At 37.0% G+C, this 18,228-nt stretch overlaps 1 protein-coding gene across 5 annotated transcripts in view; it reads left to right on the top strand.

Annotated features, from left to right (window-relative positions):
* Window positions 1-18,228, top strand: part of POU6F2 (POU class 6 homeobox 2) — a 312,647-nt gene that overhangs the window by 127,484 nt on the left and 166,935 nt on the right. For all 5 annotated transcript variants that reach the window (XM_068674957.1, XM_068674958.1, XM_068674956.1 and 2 more), the window contains 2 exons: window positions 416-507; window positions 1,474-1,702. In XM_068674957.1, the coding sequence (XP_068531058.1) occupies window positions 416-507; window positions 1,474-1,702 (321 nt within the window). The remainder of the gene's footprint in view (window positions 1-415; window positions 508-1,473; window positions 1,703-18,228) is intronic.

Raw genomic sequence — 18,228 nt, 5'->3', positions numbered from 1 at the left:
AGAAAAGACTTTATTAAGATACAAAGTAGATGTGACTTGATTGTTTTTCAGATAATTTTTGCTTTCAGAAATTAGAAAGGCTGATGCTCACCTAAGCGTAAAAAATGCAGTTCCTACACACATGGAGTGCTCATGTACTGTATGTAAATTGATGTATAATGCAACTCACATTAGCTGGGTTGATGATAGCTTCAGTTTCACTGCTGTCAGATTTTTGTATCTCCTTGAATGAGTTGGCTGGTCTGAATGAATGTTAGCATAATTTATGCAGCTGATAAGTGATTTGAGTGCTTGAGTTATTGATAAAGCACTTTAACATATCATTTTCAGCTTGATGTTATGTGACATCAGAGTAAAAGATAATGTGCCAGTCCTCAGGCTTGGTATTAAAGACAATCTCCTCTTTGAATTCTAGAGGCCAGAGGAAACACAGTGCTGTCTGATACAAGCCCAGGTGACCAGCACCAACCCAGTCAGTCTCATCCTGCGTTTCCTGTTGGGCCTCAGGTCAGTATCTTTCCTTTAAACTAATCGGGGCATGCAATTTGATGAAAAGTGAGTAATTGCGATTGATCGTCTTTTATCTATATAATGTGGAAGACGTGATTCTATTTGGCTGCATTCTGTGTTACAAAAAGGGAGCATGTATGTATATATGTATCTTCTGTATGTTTTAAAAGGTATTTGTCTGGAAGGGTTAGCTTTTTGTATGTTTTTCCAAAATAAATGTAAGCAGCTTTGCATGTTTAGGAGGTTAAAATCTTTGAACTTCTCATAGATGTTATTTTTGAAATACAGGTCATGATTTAATATTAAAAAGCTAGTGCAATTTTAATGCAACCTTATTGGCTCTTACAGTTCTGCATGTCACACACAGCTCTTGCATTAGTAAAGGCATTTCATTATTTTTTATGCCAGATATTTATTTTCTTTATGGCAAAATGTAAGCATAATAGCATGACTCTGTTAAACCTTTTAAAAGATTTTCCATATCGCTTCATAGTTTTCTCCAAGTTCAACCATACTCTAAGATACTTAATGTCCTTCCACTTCACAGGACAGTCTTGCATACTGCTTGGTCCACACAGCTTCTGGTAATCATTGCTGTAGTGTAGTCAGCTCCTACCAATCAACACACAACTGGGAAAACCTGTGAAGTGTTGGCATTTAGATATTTGTAGGCTGACTTGAGTTAGGCCTTCTTGTGTTCATGAATTATTTTCAGTGCCTGTGTAATGAATTTTCCAGCCTAGATTCAACTGGAATTGCTATCATGCTACATGGCAGTTAGGCTTACAGATTCAGTCTGTCAAGTTTGTCAAAGCTTTTTGGGTTGGTGAAAACATATGTTTGAAGATATTGGAGGCAGGGCATGTCTGTACCGGAACACTAAAGGATCCCAAGTAGAAGTATTAATGTATAATACTGAGCTGTGCACAGTAAAATAGGCGTGCTGTCTGTGTTTCATTACAGCCATTACTGACAGCGCAACAGTTAGCCTCAGCAGTAGCAGGGGTGATGCCAGGAGGCACTCCAGCCCTGAATCAGCCAATCCTTATTCCTTTCAACATGGCTGGGCAGCTGGGGGGCCAACAAGGACTGGTCCTAACTCTACCTACAGCGAATCTCACCAACATCCAAGGGCTGGTAGCAGCAGCTGCAGCAGGAGGCATCATGACTTTGCCATTGCAAAATCTACAAGGTAAGTTATCTTCAGCATTTTTCTAATAGTCTTTTGCCTGTTTGTGTCACTTTGTCTCTTTTAAACAGAGCAATATCTTTATCTGATGAAATGTTGCTCTTGATACTTATTGAAAGTTAATGCTTGGATTGGTTTTGAATACTTGAGAGGTACTTAAGGGATATTTGCATTTTTACAGAACTGGAGTGGAGGCTGGATTCTTACTTTCTTTAGGTCAGTACTGTAAAGTACTTGAATGATTCATTAGGCTTTTCTGTCATCAATGATCAATGTTCTTTACTCACAGTTCAGTTGAAAATTTCAAATAGCAGCATGAAGACAAGTACTCTGTTTCACCATTGCTGATTAGAGTAGCTGAATGAATAAAGGCAACTAAAAGCACAGTATTGCATGAAAATCACTTTTTAAAACCTTTTATTATAAAATCAGAGTTTTCTCAGTTATCTGCCATTACTGCCCAGGATATGCATTCTTGTATTTTCTGTGGGAGATCTGCTTTATCAATAAGGTTCTGCCATCTGTCATCCAAGCCGTTTGGAGGAGTTACATGACTCCAAACCACAGAAGCAAAAAGTTCGTCATTGCAACAGTCCTACACTAAGATATTTGCTGTATTCTCATGGTCTAAAATCTGACTGAAAAAGCAGTTCTATGAGACACTGCATGCCTGTTTTCCTCTATCATTCTGTGCTGTGAGAAACAGTACTCAATTGAAACACATATGTTACGAGATACAGATGTATTTATTTAATAGTCCCAATTATCTTGGTTGCTTCTCAGAAGGCAGATGCTGTTGAACAGAACTGAACCAAATATAGTTAGATAAGAATTAGCCAAAATATTATGAAAGGAATTGTACAGCTTTAATGGAAGAGGATGGTAAAGAGGTGACTGTCCAGTGTGGAAGTAGTAGAGGTGTGGGCAGGAAATATCAAAATAAAACTTTAGCTCCTTCAATTTGCTTTTGTTGTTGTTGTTGTTGTTTTTATTTATGTATTTATTATTTCTTGCTGTCATAAGTAGTAGGAAACGTTTACCACAGACAAAATGGTAATTTTATTACATGAATGCTCTACACTGCACCCTAAGTAGTTTTTAGGTTATTATGCTATGGTTGCTATTGATTACTTGATGAATGGTTTGAAGCACCAAATCCTACAGGTTGTGAAGCAGCAAAGAGAGAGACAGCTCATGTGTTGAACAAACTCCCTTATGAACTACATGCACAGTACTCTCACCTGTTGGAGCAGTTACTTGCCTTTACCTTGTGCATGTTTTAAAGTTTAATGTCAACAGACCTCTCTTATCATAGTTGTAAATGGTTTTCACTTTAATGTTTAAAATAATGTCTCTCTCATACCATTAAGCTGCACCAAAGAACCTGTCATTCATAAATCATAGATGAAAAGGACACACTAATGCACAAATTTTGCTTGTTTAAAATTTGAGAGTGCATGTAAAGTAGGGAACTGAAGATTAAAAAAATAATGCAGGAACAGGAGCGGGTAAAAGCAGATATAACAAAGTGAAGGGGAAGTGGCTTTTTAGCGTAGGTGGATGATGAAATCTTAATGAAGAAACAGGCATTATAAAAATGTATCCCTTCACTCCAGAGTGCTCCAAGTTATGGCTGCTGTGTATGTAGTAGTATAACTAAACATAAGCTCCTGCAGTTCTTACGTCATTTATTCACCCTGCATTACCAAACCGGTAGGGATTAAGCCAGGAAACCTTTGCTCTTTAGTTTAGCTATAGGTATGTAATTGCTAGCTAGAGGGTGCAACTCTGCTGTTTCAAGTATTGACTTTATTAGGGAAACTGGTAGATGCAAGCATGGAATCAAATAGGGACTTGCTTGCAGTTCCCCATCCATGAGCTATGTTAGCTACTTTGCTGCTTGTCTGCTTCTCTCCCCTCCCCTCCCATTCCTCTAAGCACCTCACAACTTTGTATATACACTTGCAATATCCAGGTGACAAAAGAAATTACTGTTGCCTTCATTATTTGGAAGTGGAACCCATGCACAAAGAAATAAAAGAACTTTGTTAATATAGAATTTAGGAGCCCTAAATCACAGTTGTAAGCTTTTCTTGCTTCCTATATAGCCCACTACCCACCCAAGGCATGTGTGAATGAAGGTAAGAGTTTGGTGAGAATGCATTTTCTAGAGAATATCTTTAGCTGTGTGATATCATCAGTTCTGTTGAAATGACTGACTTCTGGTCCATATGTTTCATGGTTATTTGAAAAATAATCATAGCGTGTGCGTTCCATTTTGTAGCCAGCACTTTTATAGGTATATTCATACTATTCAAGGCAGTTTGGGTAGTTCATGCCCTGTGTGTGAAATCAGACCATATTCATCAACTTTCATGAAAAGTTTAATGTCGCAAACCTTATAGTGACAGTGTCAACATAGATGACTGAAGGACATGTTTTCATACTGTTTTCTAACCTTTCTCATTTCTCTTGTTGTAACATCTCATTTCCCTAAATTTTCAGTGCAGTCAAACATAGGTGTCCAAAGCTGCTGTGAGCACATTCTTTTCCAGTTTTGTTCTCTCATCAGTAAACTTCTAGAACTCTTCATCCCAAACTAGCCTAGCCAGGTAATTGAGAAGGCTCCCTAAAGACTTTTTGAATGATGCATGAATTCAGAAAAACTGTGATCTAATGGAATGCTTTAATGGGTGTAATTCCACTTAATTTTGTGTTGTCTGTGTATGCATTTAGCTGATTTTCTTCTCAGGGACTTTCAGCTCTGGTTCAGGGTGATAAGTATGAGACCTTAGGGTGATAGGATGAAACAATAACTTACTTGTGGAAAGAGAAAAAACATTCAGTGATAGGAATCATAGATATATTAACTATTTGAAAAGAGAAAACAAGAGTTCCTTTAAAAATTCAAGACATTGGTAAAATGGAGTGATTAATGATATGAAAATTACTCTTACAGTATGACTTATTCAGTGAAATTACCTATTCTTCAGTTGTCAGTTACTTATAAATAATTTTTTTTTCCTTTTTTTTTTTTTTCTGTTAAATTGTTGAGTTGCTGTATGGGTCTGATCCACCACTAAGTCAATAGGAATTTTGTTGCTGTAAGTGAAGAGAGGTTTAGATCGTAAGTTTCTTTTTAAACTATTCTTGATATGTGCTTGATTATTCTCTGTTCATTACACTGTGTCATTTGTCATACACACTGCTGCACCCCATCTGTTCTCTGATCAAAGAAGTCAAATAGGTATGAACAGAAGAAAGATCAATGTGTAAATTCTTGCTGTGAACACTTACATAAAAATACATTTTCATTGGCTACTATTAAGCAAATTTAATATGCACAAGGAATTTGCAAAGAATAAAATTTACTTAAATGCCAGGGGATTGGTGGCAAAATAAAGCCATCTGCATTACAGTAAACAGAAATCTCTGAACATACCACAGATTCACCTATGGAACTTTGGTTTGCCATGAACAGTCTTTTGATGAAAGCAAATAAAATCAACAACCATAACTTTTTATTGGAATCCACTAAAAATACTGAAGGTAAGAGATTAAACACCATCCAAGAAAGTTGTTATTCCTATTCCCAGACACATACAAACCTGTTTCGCTCTCACCATTTCTAGAATTACAGCTGGAGCAAAGCAGTGCTTTTCTAAAAGGCAAAAATCTGGAGGTATCACAACAGCAATTGAGAGGTTGTGGGAAGGGAGGTAGACACCCTATAGGATGATGTGTTGCTTTGCCTGTTGCTTTTAGTCCATTGCTTCTTGGCCTGTATTGAATAATACAGAAAACACTGCTAGCTTTCCATTTTATCACCCAATCAGTTTTTCATCAAAATACATTTTTCTGACTTCAGGAAACATTTTTTTTTTCTGGGCTAAATAATTTAAATTTCTGCAGCTCCTTTGTCAGATCAGTTTTCACTAAGTTTTGTTGTTGCTTTTGTACTTCTCAATGGTCTTTCCAAGGGACTATTTTTAGAGCTTAATCTCAAAGTATTCAATAATGTCCTGAAGCTGTTATTTATGGAAAAGAATTATCTCCTCAAAGTCATCTTCCTTTTCTAGATCAGTGTATTATTTCTGTATATCTGAATAGAAAGACACTTTTTTTTCTTGGGGGGGGGGGGCTGAGTTTGTTCTGTTTTATTTTCTGAAGGTATTTTTAGCCCTCTTGAGTCCATGTTGAAATCACCGAGAAATGGGAATGTATTCCAGTGCTGAAGAGCTGTTGTTCTCAGACTGTCCTCTTGTTTTACTCAGTTTCCCATGACAGCCAATGAAGTTTTAGCTAAAGAAGTTAATATTATTTTAGCTATCCTTTTAGTGGGTATATGTTTGAAATGAGAAGGAACTAGTGCAAGTGTCATTTGCCAGCTCACTGCTGGCCATACAGGCTATGTGGATAAGAATTTGGGAATGGATATAAATTTGGTAATCTCTCTGTGAAGGGTTGGCCCAAATATCACATTGTTATATCACATACCAATGTCACGACTTTTCCACCATAGCAGAGCCTGAATGATATTTGAACCTCAAAAGAAATCAACAGGTTGGAGATTCTAGCCTCATAGCATGGAAGCTTCATGTGTTTTATTTCCTCTACACTTTGTACCGTTCCTAAAGTGAGTGTCAATAATTTATTTCCAAATCAGAATTTCTCAATCTTGAGTTCTGAAAGAAATGAGAACAAACTATCTCCCCAAATCATTAGAGAAAGGCTTCAGTGCTGAAAGGAAGCCTTGCATGGCTGAAAATGTGAAATCATTAAATTACATTATTTAAACAGCAGCAGGTCGTATTTTAGCTGCAATACGATAGAAGGGGAAATGTATTAAACATCTCAAGAGCTAGAAGACAGCCATTAAAATATACTGATATGGGTAACAGTAGACATAGATAACAGTAGAACAAATTTAAAAAGCTTTGTGTTGTTTTTTTTTTTTGTGTGTGTGTGTGTTGGGGGGATTCGGCAAAATGAATGTTGGGTAAAGACATAATAGTAACAAAAAGGGAAAAATGTATTGTTTACATTTATTAGATCTTATTTCATCTGAACGTAGATTTGTATCATTAATTGTGCAGCAGATAAAGTAAACATGCTCTGTCTCCATTTCCCCATGTACACAGACCTTAAAAATCAGAAATCAGAGAGAGATGAAAAATAAGAAAGAGACGGAGAAGAAGTAGACTACAAACCTCAATCACTTACTGATCTAGAGTCCAAATTTCGGTTTTTAGAACATTTTCTCCTTTTAACTAAAGTGATGCAGTCCCTATTCATTTGTATTCCTCTTCAAGTAACATGAAATAGCTTTCAGAGTCTACAGAAAGGCAGTGTTTCACTTATGTATTTTAATGAGCACCAATGTCAGTAATAATCAAAATGATGTTTCACTTAGAGGAATAGTTTATTCTCAGGTACTTCTGCAGTGTACTAACATAACCAGAACAAGAATGACAAGAACCAAGAAAAGGAGCTGCACTAGCTATTAATTTCAGTGAAGCCCTTAAACCAAATATACCTCCACTACCACTGTAGAAATGCACATTCACTGGGAAGAGCTCTCTCATACAAAGAAGGGGTTAACTGCTAATCTCCCTATCTCAGTACATGGAAAGAAATAGGAGAAATCTGGGCATCCTTAGGCATAGTGTGTTATGCACAGAGTGCCTATGGATTAGCAGCCACTAGAGGAGGCTTCCTCAGGCTGACGGCTGCATTCCTTCCAAATTGTGCTGTACAGGAACTGAAGTAACAGGCAGAGAGATCCCTAAAGATGGAGTATGTAGGTTTTGTGCCTCCACCTGTTGGCCCAGGAAACACTGTTTGGGAGGCCTAACATTTGCTTTTGGGAAAAAAGGCAAAAGGTGCCTTTGGAAGGAAGTATAGAAAGAGCCTTAATAGTCTGATTTTCCATTTGTGATGTTTTTCGCCACCATATAAGGCTTCTCCTGTGGGAATGATGTGGCCCCATGTTAATTGTTTGTCTTGTTCAGTGGAAAATTGCTGCCTTCACAGAAGGAATGTGAAAGGTTTGGGGCTTTATTAGCTACTAGTTGTTTATTGATCACTCACAGTGTGTTAGCTATTCGTTGTTTGGATTTTTTTTCCCCTTAAGTTAAAAGCCTAACATCAGAGGCATTAAAATGCAGTAGTATTAATGTTTGTATGCTCTGTTGTTGACTTCCACACAAAATAGACCTCAAACATGCCTGTTTTTTCACTACTAATGGCTATGGAGCAACATCGTCAAGGAATAATGAAGTGATGTAGATCGAATTAATTCTGAAATCAAAGTGTTCACACCTACTTAAACTTTGCAGGCCAAGTTTTGTCAGGGTCTAAGTTTCCAAACTTGTATGCCAAGAAGCAGATGGGAAAGCCAGAAGTGGTCTGCTCCTCTCCTAAGTTTCCACCCAAAACCTATTGGTTAACTACCCTCTAGCAGACATGACCCCTAGGCTAGGAGTTGTGGAGTGCCTGGAGTTGAAGACTTTGGCATTTCTGGGAATGCACCCCTTTATTTAGCATGAGTTATCCTTCTAGCCCTGACTCAGACTGATACCGCTCCTGGCAGGAATATTCTGTGTGCGGGGTTATAAATGAAATTTCTGTCAACCAGAACATGGATGCATTTTAATGCTGTTTTTAAAGTATATCTTTGCACCTGGTTCCAGGAGCCTTTAATCTTCTTCTTGAATTTAGACCGTGACAATTTAAATTAATGTAGAGAAAACTCATTCCAATAATGTTAAGCACTTAACTTACTGTAATCTTACAAAAGTCACAAAATTGAGAATGCAAGTAAAAATCCTAGCTGGTGTTTGTCACTCTGTTCCTCACCTCTGCATTGTAGCATATAGGCTACATGCACTGGTGGATCACATGCAAATAGATAGGTACATCCATATGGTATATGCATATATGACTCATAGGCTGATCCAAGACTCCTAACTGCAATACAGTGAGTTACAGAAGGATTACCAGGATGGATTTGCAGCCTTCACTCTTAATTTCCTTGCCTTGGTGGATTTAAGTCAGACATTTATAGTCTTTGTGGTTTAATTTCCTTTGTTTTCCTATGGTGTTTGTATTAATAAAATCCCTATGATTCATGTTTTAAAACTCCCTGGATAAAAACTCATGTTCCTGATAGACCAGTGAGATTCTAATCAAGCACATATATATTTAGGGACTCACAAAAACAACAAAGTCTTTATTGACCAACTGGGTTTTCAGGCATTTTTAATAGTTCAAGTTTTGAATCCATGGACCATACATGTTAACCCCTGGAAGCCGATTTTTTAAATGAAATTTATTTGAAGTCTGCAGAACCACAGAACTCTTTTTTTGTGTGTGTGTTTTGTTTTGTTTGTTTTTATTGTCATAGTAAGTTCTGAAAATGTCTTGTGACTTTCTTATCAGAGTCTTAAAGATTATGCATTTTGAAACTTTTTATAGTATCTTTTTCTTTTTTGCCAAAAGGTTCTGCCTGCTACTCAGATTGGTTTAGAATGGAAGCAGGGCCTGTCTGGTGACATCACAGAATCATAGAATCTTTTTGGTTAGAAAAGACCTTCAAGATTATCAAGTACAACTGTCAATCTGACCTACCAAGTTCCATCACTAAGCCATGTCTCTTAATGCCACGTCTGCATGTCTCCTAAATGCCTGCAGGTATGGGGACTCCACCACTTCCCCAGGCAGCCTGTTCTGATACTTGACCACCCTCTTCATGAAGAAATTCTTCCTAATAACCAATCTAATCCTTCCCTGGCACAACTGTAGACCTTGTCATTTTGCTGTATCACTTGTCATCTGAGAAAATAGATGAGAAATCAGAAATTATGAAAGTGAAACTTGCTTGGCTTTTCTTGTCCCCAGATCTCCATGTGATTTTATGTACTTTTGATAGAATCCTCTACCCATGGAGGTCTTCTTGCTCCAGTCTCATTTCGCTACCAATCCCTAAAGCTTCATTCCTGAAACTTTTCATCTTTACACATGCTCTGACAGACAGAGCAGAGAGCAGAGGCGCAAGACCTGTGTTCTGTTCCACCCTAGACATCTTATGTGAGGGCAAACAATTGACACATTTTCTACAACTCTTTTACCACCTGTAAGTGAATGTGCTGATTGTTAGTGTTCTGCTTTCCTACAAAAGTGGCTTTAAATTCCTACTGTTAAATGTCCTCAGATGCAGCCAGATCTTGGTTAATTGTACTTTTAGTTCTTAAATTTTGTTCTGGTTCATAGACCTAAAACAGGCTAGGGGCTAGGCCCATTAGTAAATTCATTTTCTGGAATAGTAAAGTGAATTTTCCTTATTTGGGACCTGCTTTCCAGCCAACAGACGGATTGTAAGTTTTCACAAAGGCTAGTAAGATTCATCACAGTGTGGATTCTAAATCTATTGCCTTTCTTGTATTTATTTGCTTACTTATTTTAAGATAAATATTTCTTTTGTATTTACTAAGCTTTATATTTGACATATTCTACAGACTCTTCTTTCATTTAGTTGTTATTTTTGTTAGGATAGATTATACTATGTGAAAAAGAAATCTTCGGCATGAAAACAAGCTTCTCATCTCAATTCCATTATATAATTCTGTTCAAGTTGATGCTGATGCTTTGGATTTACAGAATCTGACCCTTCAATGTCTTTCCCTTTTCTTTTCTCAGATACTATTTCTCTAGTCTCTTTCCTTATCCAGTGCTGGTTGTTCCTGTCCATCCTGTATATACCACCTTGGTTTTTAAAGTTATTCACAATCCAAATATTCCTGAATGTATTTTATACTGTGCAACTGATTTCCCATTATATCAGCAGTAATAGATGAAGAAGAGGTAAATGGCTAGTGGTGATAAACCTGTTGTAATTTTCCCACTATATTGGGTTCCTGTATGTTAGCAGCTGCAGCTATAACAGGACATGAATCCTGTCTAAAAAGCAAGGAAATGATAGTAGTAAATTTTCAGGAAATTCACTTATTGGCAAGCTGTAAGTTGATTCCTTTATTTTATTTATTTTTAAAAGGTTAAAAACTCTCGAGAACAAATTCTGTGTGTGTTCTCCGAAAACTCTAAGTCTAGCAACCTGAACAAAGCAATCACTTTCAGTGTCTCTCTGAGATTTTAGCCTTTCCTTTCCCAAATAAATGCTTGTGAGCTATAAAGGAAGACAATGCTCCCCTCCCAGCACTGTAGCATGTTTAAAAAATATTCAGTCCCAGCTCACCCCACCTCCACCCCGCCTTCATTTTACTGGTAACAAAATCAGTTCTTTAAATCTTTGTTTTACCCTGCTTTAAAAGGACTGGTAGTTCAAAGTTATATCTTATGAAATTGCATTTATCTAATATGAGAACCTTGGCCAGTTGCAACCAATATTAAAAACATATACTATTTTTTCCATATGTCAGAAGAATATCATTGGTTGTAAGTGCAAGACTTATCAAGTGGATCTTTAAGCATTTATATTCCCATGAGTGCCATTATTTTACAATTTCTTAGTGGTATTTATATATATTCAACATTTGACATCAGATAATTTGAGTTTGCTATGTTTGAAAGATAACTCACAAGGGAGAAAGTTGTATTAAATAAATAATAGAGATAAATTTTATACTTCCATATATTTCAAAGCTAATGCAGCTAACTTGCAGTGGAATGGTAACATGAAGACACTGTGCTATAATTTGATTGATTTGTTTTGACAGCAGCCAAATAATTGAGAGTGAAAGGTGTCAGCACAGATGAAATATTGTATAAGCCACATTCAGAAGGCAACCCCAGCAGCAATAGCAAGTGGAGTTTTATTTCCTTTGATATCACACTGTTACTCACTTCCAGTTTATTATAAAACCATGAAAGGTATGCAACTTTCCATATGATGGAGGCTTTTATGGAGAGGATAGAAACAGAAGTTTGTCAGGTACTTGAACAATAGATACTGACAATGGGATTTATGTTGGATACAATATACAAGGGTAAATTATCTTAATCTTTCCCCCTGGTTTTCTCTCTTCTTTTAATCCCTTTTTACAGGCTACTGCTTATCTGGTGTCTTACCTCTAGCTTGGAGGGTAAGTGACTCCCTCCAGAGCAACCATCAGTGTCAGTCTATGGATTGCCTGGCAGGGGACTGATGCAAACACAGTGCTGCTATTACCCTCTCCAGCAGTGAGACTTGGTTTCAGTTCACCTCTTCTGCACAGCAAACTATATCCATTCTGGCTAACTGGGACAGGGTGAGGTTTGTCTATCTGCCTTACAGTATCCTACTGTACTGCGAGGAATACAAAGAATTATAGCATCTTTTGAGCCTGAGAGATTGTAACTGTGTAAGTAACCTAGTACAGAGGGTAGCCAAAAAGACCAGCTGTAATAATTTCTGAAAGCAAAATGATTTGAAAATCACTGTTGATCCTCCTTAAAAGGGTACTGAAGAAGAAGGATGGTGTACCTGTAAAAATACAAACTATAAAGCTTCCTTTGTCCTGAAGTCTCATTGAATTCAGTGGGAGCAAAGGAGTTTGAATTGAAATGTATATGTCCTGCCATTCATTTCAGAAATGCTTCATTAAGAAGACATAAGTCGATGTGAATGACAAGGGCTCTCAGTAATGAGCTCTTGCTCATGCAAAACAAAACAAACTATGACAACCATCATGTTAACAAGATCAGGAACTCTTGTGGCTTTGTAATGTAACATCTAATCTATACCTATACCTATACCTATACAAATAGAATTATCTTACTTGGAGAAAAGTAAATAACAGAATGGGATGAGATTGCCAATACAGAACAATTTATACACAGTCACATTTCACTTATATTATCTTTGTCTTCTGATCTGATCATTTCACAAATGGCATGGTGGAGATTAGAAATCGAGGTTGAGAAACCTAAACTTGCTGGTATTAATAAGGGAAAAGTTTTTTGTTGTTTTTTTTTTTTTTTTAAGTGGTGTAGGAAGGCAGAAAGTAAGCCATTGTTTATAAAATAAATCTTACTGTATAGTAGGCTGCATCAACTGAAGTGTTTTGGTGTAGAGCAGTATTACATATGTGAAATGAATCCCCCTTTTTTCACCATGTGCCTCATGTTAGTTTGAGGTGTTTAGACCAGATTTATTTTGGAGGAAACTAGACTAGCAGCTCCGTTCCAGGAACACAGCAATAGTATTCCAGAGCCAGGTGGAGGCACAAAGGTCCAAACCAACAGTTGGCCCTTTGGACAGTTTCAAGAAGAATACATTCAGTGCAAGAAACCGGAGTAACTACAGAACAATGCAAAAACCCTGAAATGCAAGTAGAAGAGGATAAAGGTACTCCAAATCAACTTTCTCCATCTAGTGACCCACTCATGCTGCACCACTGGCTAATATTCACATAGCCATAAAACCCGTATTAGTGGTTCAGAAAGTATTAGAAGAAGTAACTGATGACTGGTACTTGCAATGAAAACACATCCTCCATTGCTGATGATTCAGAGCAATGTTATTTAGGTGGAGGCTTACATTAGAGCACTGAGTCCCCATGTTGGAGGGTTGTGTGGCTCATGTAATAAATAACTCTGCCATCAGCACCAGCAGAGTTAAGCTTTACTTGGCAGCTCTGATTTTAGCTACCAGGTAGCTGTAATGTTCTGCTTAGTAATTTTAGGTAAAAAGCTGAAAATGGAATGCCTAGATGTATATGCATATAAAGCTATTCATAGGCATTGAAATAAGCCTGTAAACATCTAAATCTGAAGTTCTGATCTGTACTTGCTAGAAGAATGTGATTTACAGTGGAATCAAAGGCTTCCCAAATATCAAGTTTTGTGTATGGATATTAGTCTCACCTAGAAGTACTAACAATTCATGAAAACACAGGTGATTGAAAAGATTCTCAGTAGAGTGAATGTGTTTTAGAGAGAAGTCTTTCCTTTTCTTACTAAAATGCCTTCAGATTTTTCTTTTTCACATCCCAACTTGTACTTGTGAGCAGGTGGATCTAATTATACTGGCCCTGTTAAACTTCAGTCTCATCCAAGAGCTTCTAGTCCGTAAGCTCTGGAAGAGAAACTCCTCCTGAGAACCATTTCAAAAAGTGATATAAAGAGACAGAGGATCTAGTTAATGGAAAGATGCTCAAGTGTCTAATGTGCTTTCTGGCCACAGTAATTGAGATGCCTCTTTGGTTGCATACCCCTTGATCATCAGCTGCATTTGCCAATACATTGCTAACTGAACAAAAATACAAAAAATACATAAAATAAATATGAGAGAAAAATAAAAAGAAAAGTGAGGAGTTTGTTTGGGAAAAAAAAAAAAAAAAGAACACAGCCTTCTGGCTAGCAAGGCAAATGGAAAATAAAGACTTAAAGAAGTAAGCTAGCCACCCAATTGAACTAGGTACTAGGCATCTCCCACATTAAATATTTCTGTGGGCGTTTTACTGAATAGGTTAGATAACCCAATTACTCTTTTTTTTTTTAAGCTAAAGTAATTAACTGTAGAAGTCTTAATAGAGGACTAGACAGGTTGTCTTCATTGCTCCATAAGGATTCCGCTTACTATTAATACATGTGTTTTGGGTTTTCTCTAAATAAGGAAGCAAAGTAAACATTTTCACCCACACCTCATAACTAAAGTAACCCCACATCATTGTTACAAGTGGTCATCTCTAAGTGGTGATTGTGATATGGCAGCACAAAGCCAATTCCGGAGGCCCTCAACATTGAGTTTTAGTGAGGCAGATTCACATGAGATGTGTTGCTTGAGGCCCCGTTGACATCTGGGCATTTGAGTTTAAAAAAAAAACAATGTGAAGACCCTCAAGGTTTGGCTGACTATAACCTGCAAATAGTTTGGCAAGACCCTATTTGCAGAGACTGTTCAAGAGCCTTTCCCTTCCCCCATTTCATCGTTCAGCACTGACACATTGCATTATGAGAAAGAGCCCCACTTAATGCAGAGCTACTTTCAATTGTCATGAGCACTCAGTCTTATTTAAACTGACACCCTCTCCATCACCCCCAAGCTAGAATCCCAATGTCAGAGTGCTTCAAGAAGTTGGGATTCAAAGCTCTACTGTCTTGCCTAAGAGCTGTGATAGAGTGCTGCAAAACAGCATGCAAAAGAACTTCAGAGATGGAAGGACAATCCCAAAGCTGGAGGGAGATATGGATGTGCCAGGTGAGTAGAGGAAAAGAGAGACAGCAAATTGAAAGGTAGGCTTGCATATGAGTTCTGAGGAGGAAAGAGACTTAGAGGAACCATGTGCTTCTCTTCATTTGGATTCATCATTTCATTAGACTTCATTGATTTGGGATCATGCCATTAGAAAGGGTTATAATTCCAGCATGTTCCAAGAGAAGATAGTGCCCTTCCTTCTCCCATAACACCAAGTTGCTCTGTTGGTGTATTTGTCCTTCAAGGTTTGATGCTGAGGTTCTCTAGCAACAGGAACATATGCAAACATTTTGAAATTAAACAGAAATTCCTGGTGTGAGGAAACATAGTCTACCATATAGAGAGTAAAATGACCACATGATCAGTGCTTTCTCTTACTGATTCAGCAAATGCTTATGCATGTGTTAGCTTAGGTAGTAGTTTAAGTGGTCCTATTAATTATTTAAAAGGGTCTCTTTAATGTTCACTGTTTAGTAAAGTGAAAACTGAGGCACAGAGTAGTGAAATGACTGTCTGATGTTTCTGAGTAGGACAGTAGCAAAGACAGCCATAGAAACCATTCCTATGTCCAGTCCTGCCAAACTTACACCTACGGATTTGTAGGGGGAGAGTGCTGTGTTTAAATTAACATAAGAAAATAACATTTCAGAGCATACCATTTTAGGATCTTTACTGGGCATTCATGTAAAGAATTTCTTATAGATTGTTTTAAAGGCTGAATCTTGCTTGTCTCACAGGCATATCTCACTGGTTTTGGGGTAGCTGCTTCCAAGAGTAAAGTTAGTAATAATATTCAACCATATATTTTAGCCCATTCCTTGAGTTATATAAATGCTCTGTTAGAACATGAGAAAAAGAATGATTTAAGTAACCACAGTCAATGACTGGGCCATGAATGGTTTCCCTCCCTTTCTTTCTTTTCTGTCTTCTTTCCCCTAGAGAAGAACACGATTGCAGTAGGGGTTTGGGATTAAGTAATCATATCTACTTTCTGAAAATTTAAAGCAGTTTATATTCCTGTCTGAATTTTTGGTTTAGGAACAAATATCATTATCATGAAAGACATTTATTTCTACATGCAGTTACATTTAAAAAATGCACCTGCTTTTTAAAGATGGGGGGTAGAAGATGGAAGGGGGGACTACCAATACTTGGGTCTCATGCCAGACTTTAATGTAAAATTAATTCCTTTAAAAAGATTTTTAAAAAACCACAACATTTTTCTAATGTGCATTAAGAATGTTGGAAAGCTCACTGAAGCATATGCTTTGAGCTTTCAGGAGCAATCTGTAGTCAGGCATTTTAAATGAAAATTGATTTGTGATTTACATGGTCAGTGGAAAGAAAATTAACTTATGGAAGGTTGTAATGAAATATTAGACAAGTAAAAAAGTAGATGGTGATCTAGTGGAACTAAAAGTCCCATCTGGAAGAATTCTGTGACATTTTTACATTTATCTGTGTTCTGCATGAGTTGTAATGTTAGTGGTAATTTTATGGGACTGAACTGAAATGAAAAGGGTGTTATCACAGATTGCCTACAATATAGGATTGTGTTCAGTGGAGAGTCCTGTATCCTTTTCTCCATTTTCCTATAATATGACTCATTGCACTTTTTTCAGCTACTGTTGTTGAATTCATTCAGCCTTTTACTTGGGGTTATTAAAGAAGAACATCAAATGCTCACAAATACAATCTAACAGCACATTTAAAAGCAACACTGCTGCTTCCACTTACTCCTGCATAGCTGAGGTGCTGTCCAGGAGGCACATTAAAATATATACTAAAGGAACAAATGTTACCACTCTGAAACTATATATTAACACAGATTTAAAATTATTTTCTCTTTTAATTTATGAGTCATCAGCCTAGTGAGAGGAATGAATTGAAGCTTCTTCAGGAAACATACTGCCATGTATGCTTTTATTCCTCTATTCCTTTTAAACTCTGATGCTCAGTGTATGACATTCTTGATTGCTTTTGCTGTCAACTTCTTGGAGGATGAAGGGAAACATATCAGCATAGCATGATGCCATACTCCCTACACTCTTCTCCTGTTTCTGTAATAGAAAGTCTTCCTCCTGTTTCAATAATCCAGACTTTATTGGTATTAGAAAGATGAACTCCTAACAGATAACCTTCCTCTTCCTTCAGTCTCCATATATGACAACTTCTGATTTATCCTAGTTTATGCGGTTTGAAATGTAAGGCTATGATCTGGCAAAAGATTCATATTCTATGGAATCAGGAAGATCTATTAAAGCATTTGGTGAAATTAGTTCCATCATGGATTTCAAAGACATCCAATTTTCAATACTTAGAGAAAAATCTTTCCATCAAAGGCATATTTCCTTCTGTTATTAAATAAATTAGCTTTCTGTCCTATCAAAATCTTGTTTGTTCTGGACATTGTCTTCCCTTTCACAGAAGAGGTGTGTTAGATTCCTGAAGCAGGTGAAACTAGACTTAATACAATTTATTTTTCTCTGTTCGTTTACCAAATATATCAGTCTGATTTAAGTGCATTATAAACATTCTAGTTTATTTGAACTCTAAAGGATTTCTGTGTGGCTTAGCACCATGCAATACTTGGACACTGCCAAACAAGCACAGATTGTAGACTTATATCTCTTCTTTTTACCTCCTTTCTTTTTTGTTTTGTTTTGTTTGTTTGAGGTTGTTTTGTTTTGTTTTTCTTTGTTTCTAACAAAGTTGGAGAAAATGGTTAAAGTTGCACTATGTGCATATCACTGCTAGCTGACATAGTCTTAGAGACATTGTGCAACTCATACTGCAACATACTAGTGTGTGCAACTGCATTACTGAGGAAAGTAGTCTAAAACACATCATTTTTCAGGAAATTAATTTTGTAAGCCTGTTTGTAAGAGGTGAAATATCACAGATCTATCATAAACAGTATATATGTTTTTCAATAGAATGATGTGGCTAGTAATGGTAGAGCAGCCTTTCTAATCACAGGATACTATAAAGGTCAATATTAGGTATTGGCTTTCCGTCCTGTCCATCTGAAACAATATACCATAGTGAGTATAATCAGTAAATGGAGGTAAATGAACCTATTAGAAACATTAGCATTGCAGAAAGACAAGATTTGAGAATAGATGTTAAGTGGATCCTGCAGTCGGTAATTGTCATCCAGGGAATAATTACACTAATTAATAGCTGCTAACCCAAGACCCTTGTGCCTGTGACTTTGAATGAGTTAATGATTGCTGCTCTAGAGAATGTATTGCTGGTAGATTTTCAGTACGTGTCAGCAGAGTAAAAAGGCCCCAGGGAACAGACTTGGGCTCTGATGATCTTTAGGGTCCCC

This window comes from Anas acuta, chromosome 2 (assembly GCF_963932015.1).
Source record: "Anas acuta chromosome 2, bAnaAcu1.1, whole genome shotgun sequence".
NCBI lineage: Eukaryota > Metazoa > Chordata > Aves > Anseriformes > Anatidae > Anas > Anas acuta.
This window is presented reverse-complemented; position numbering and strand designations above follow the sequence as displayed.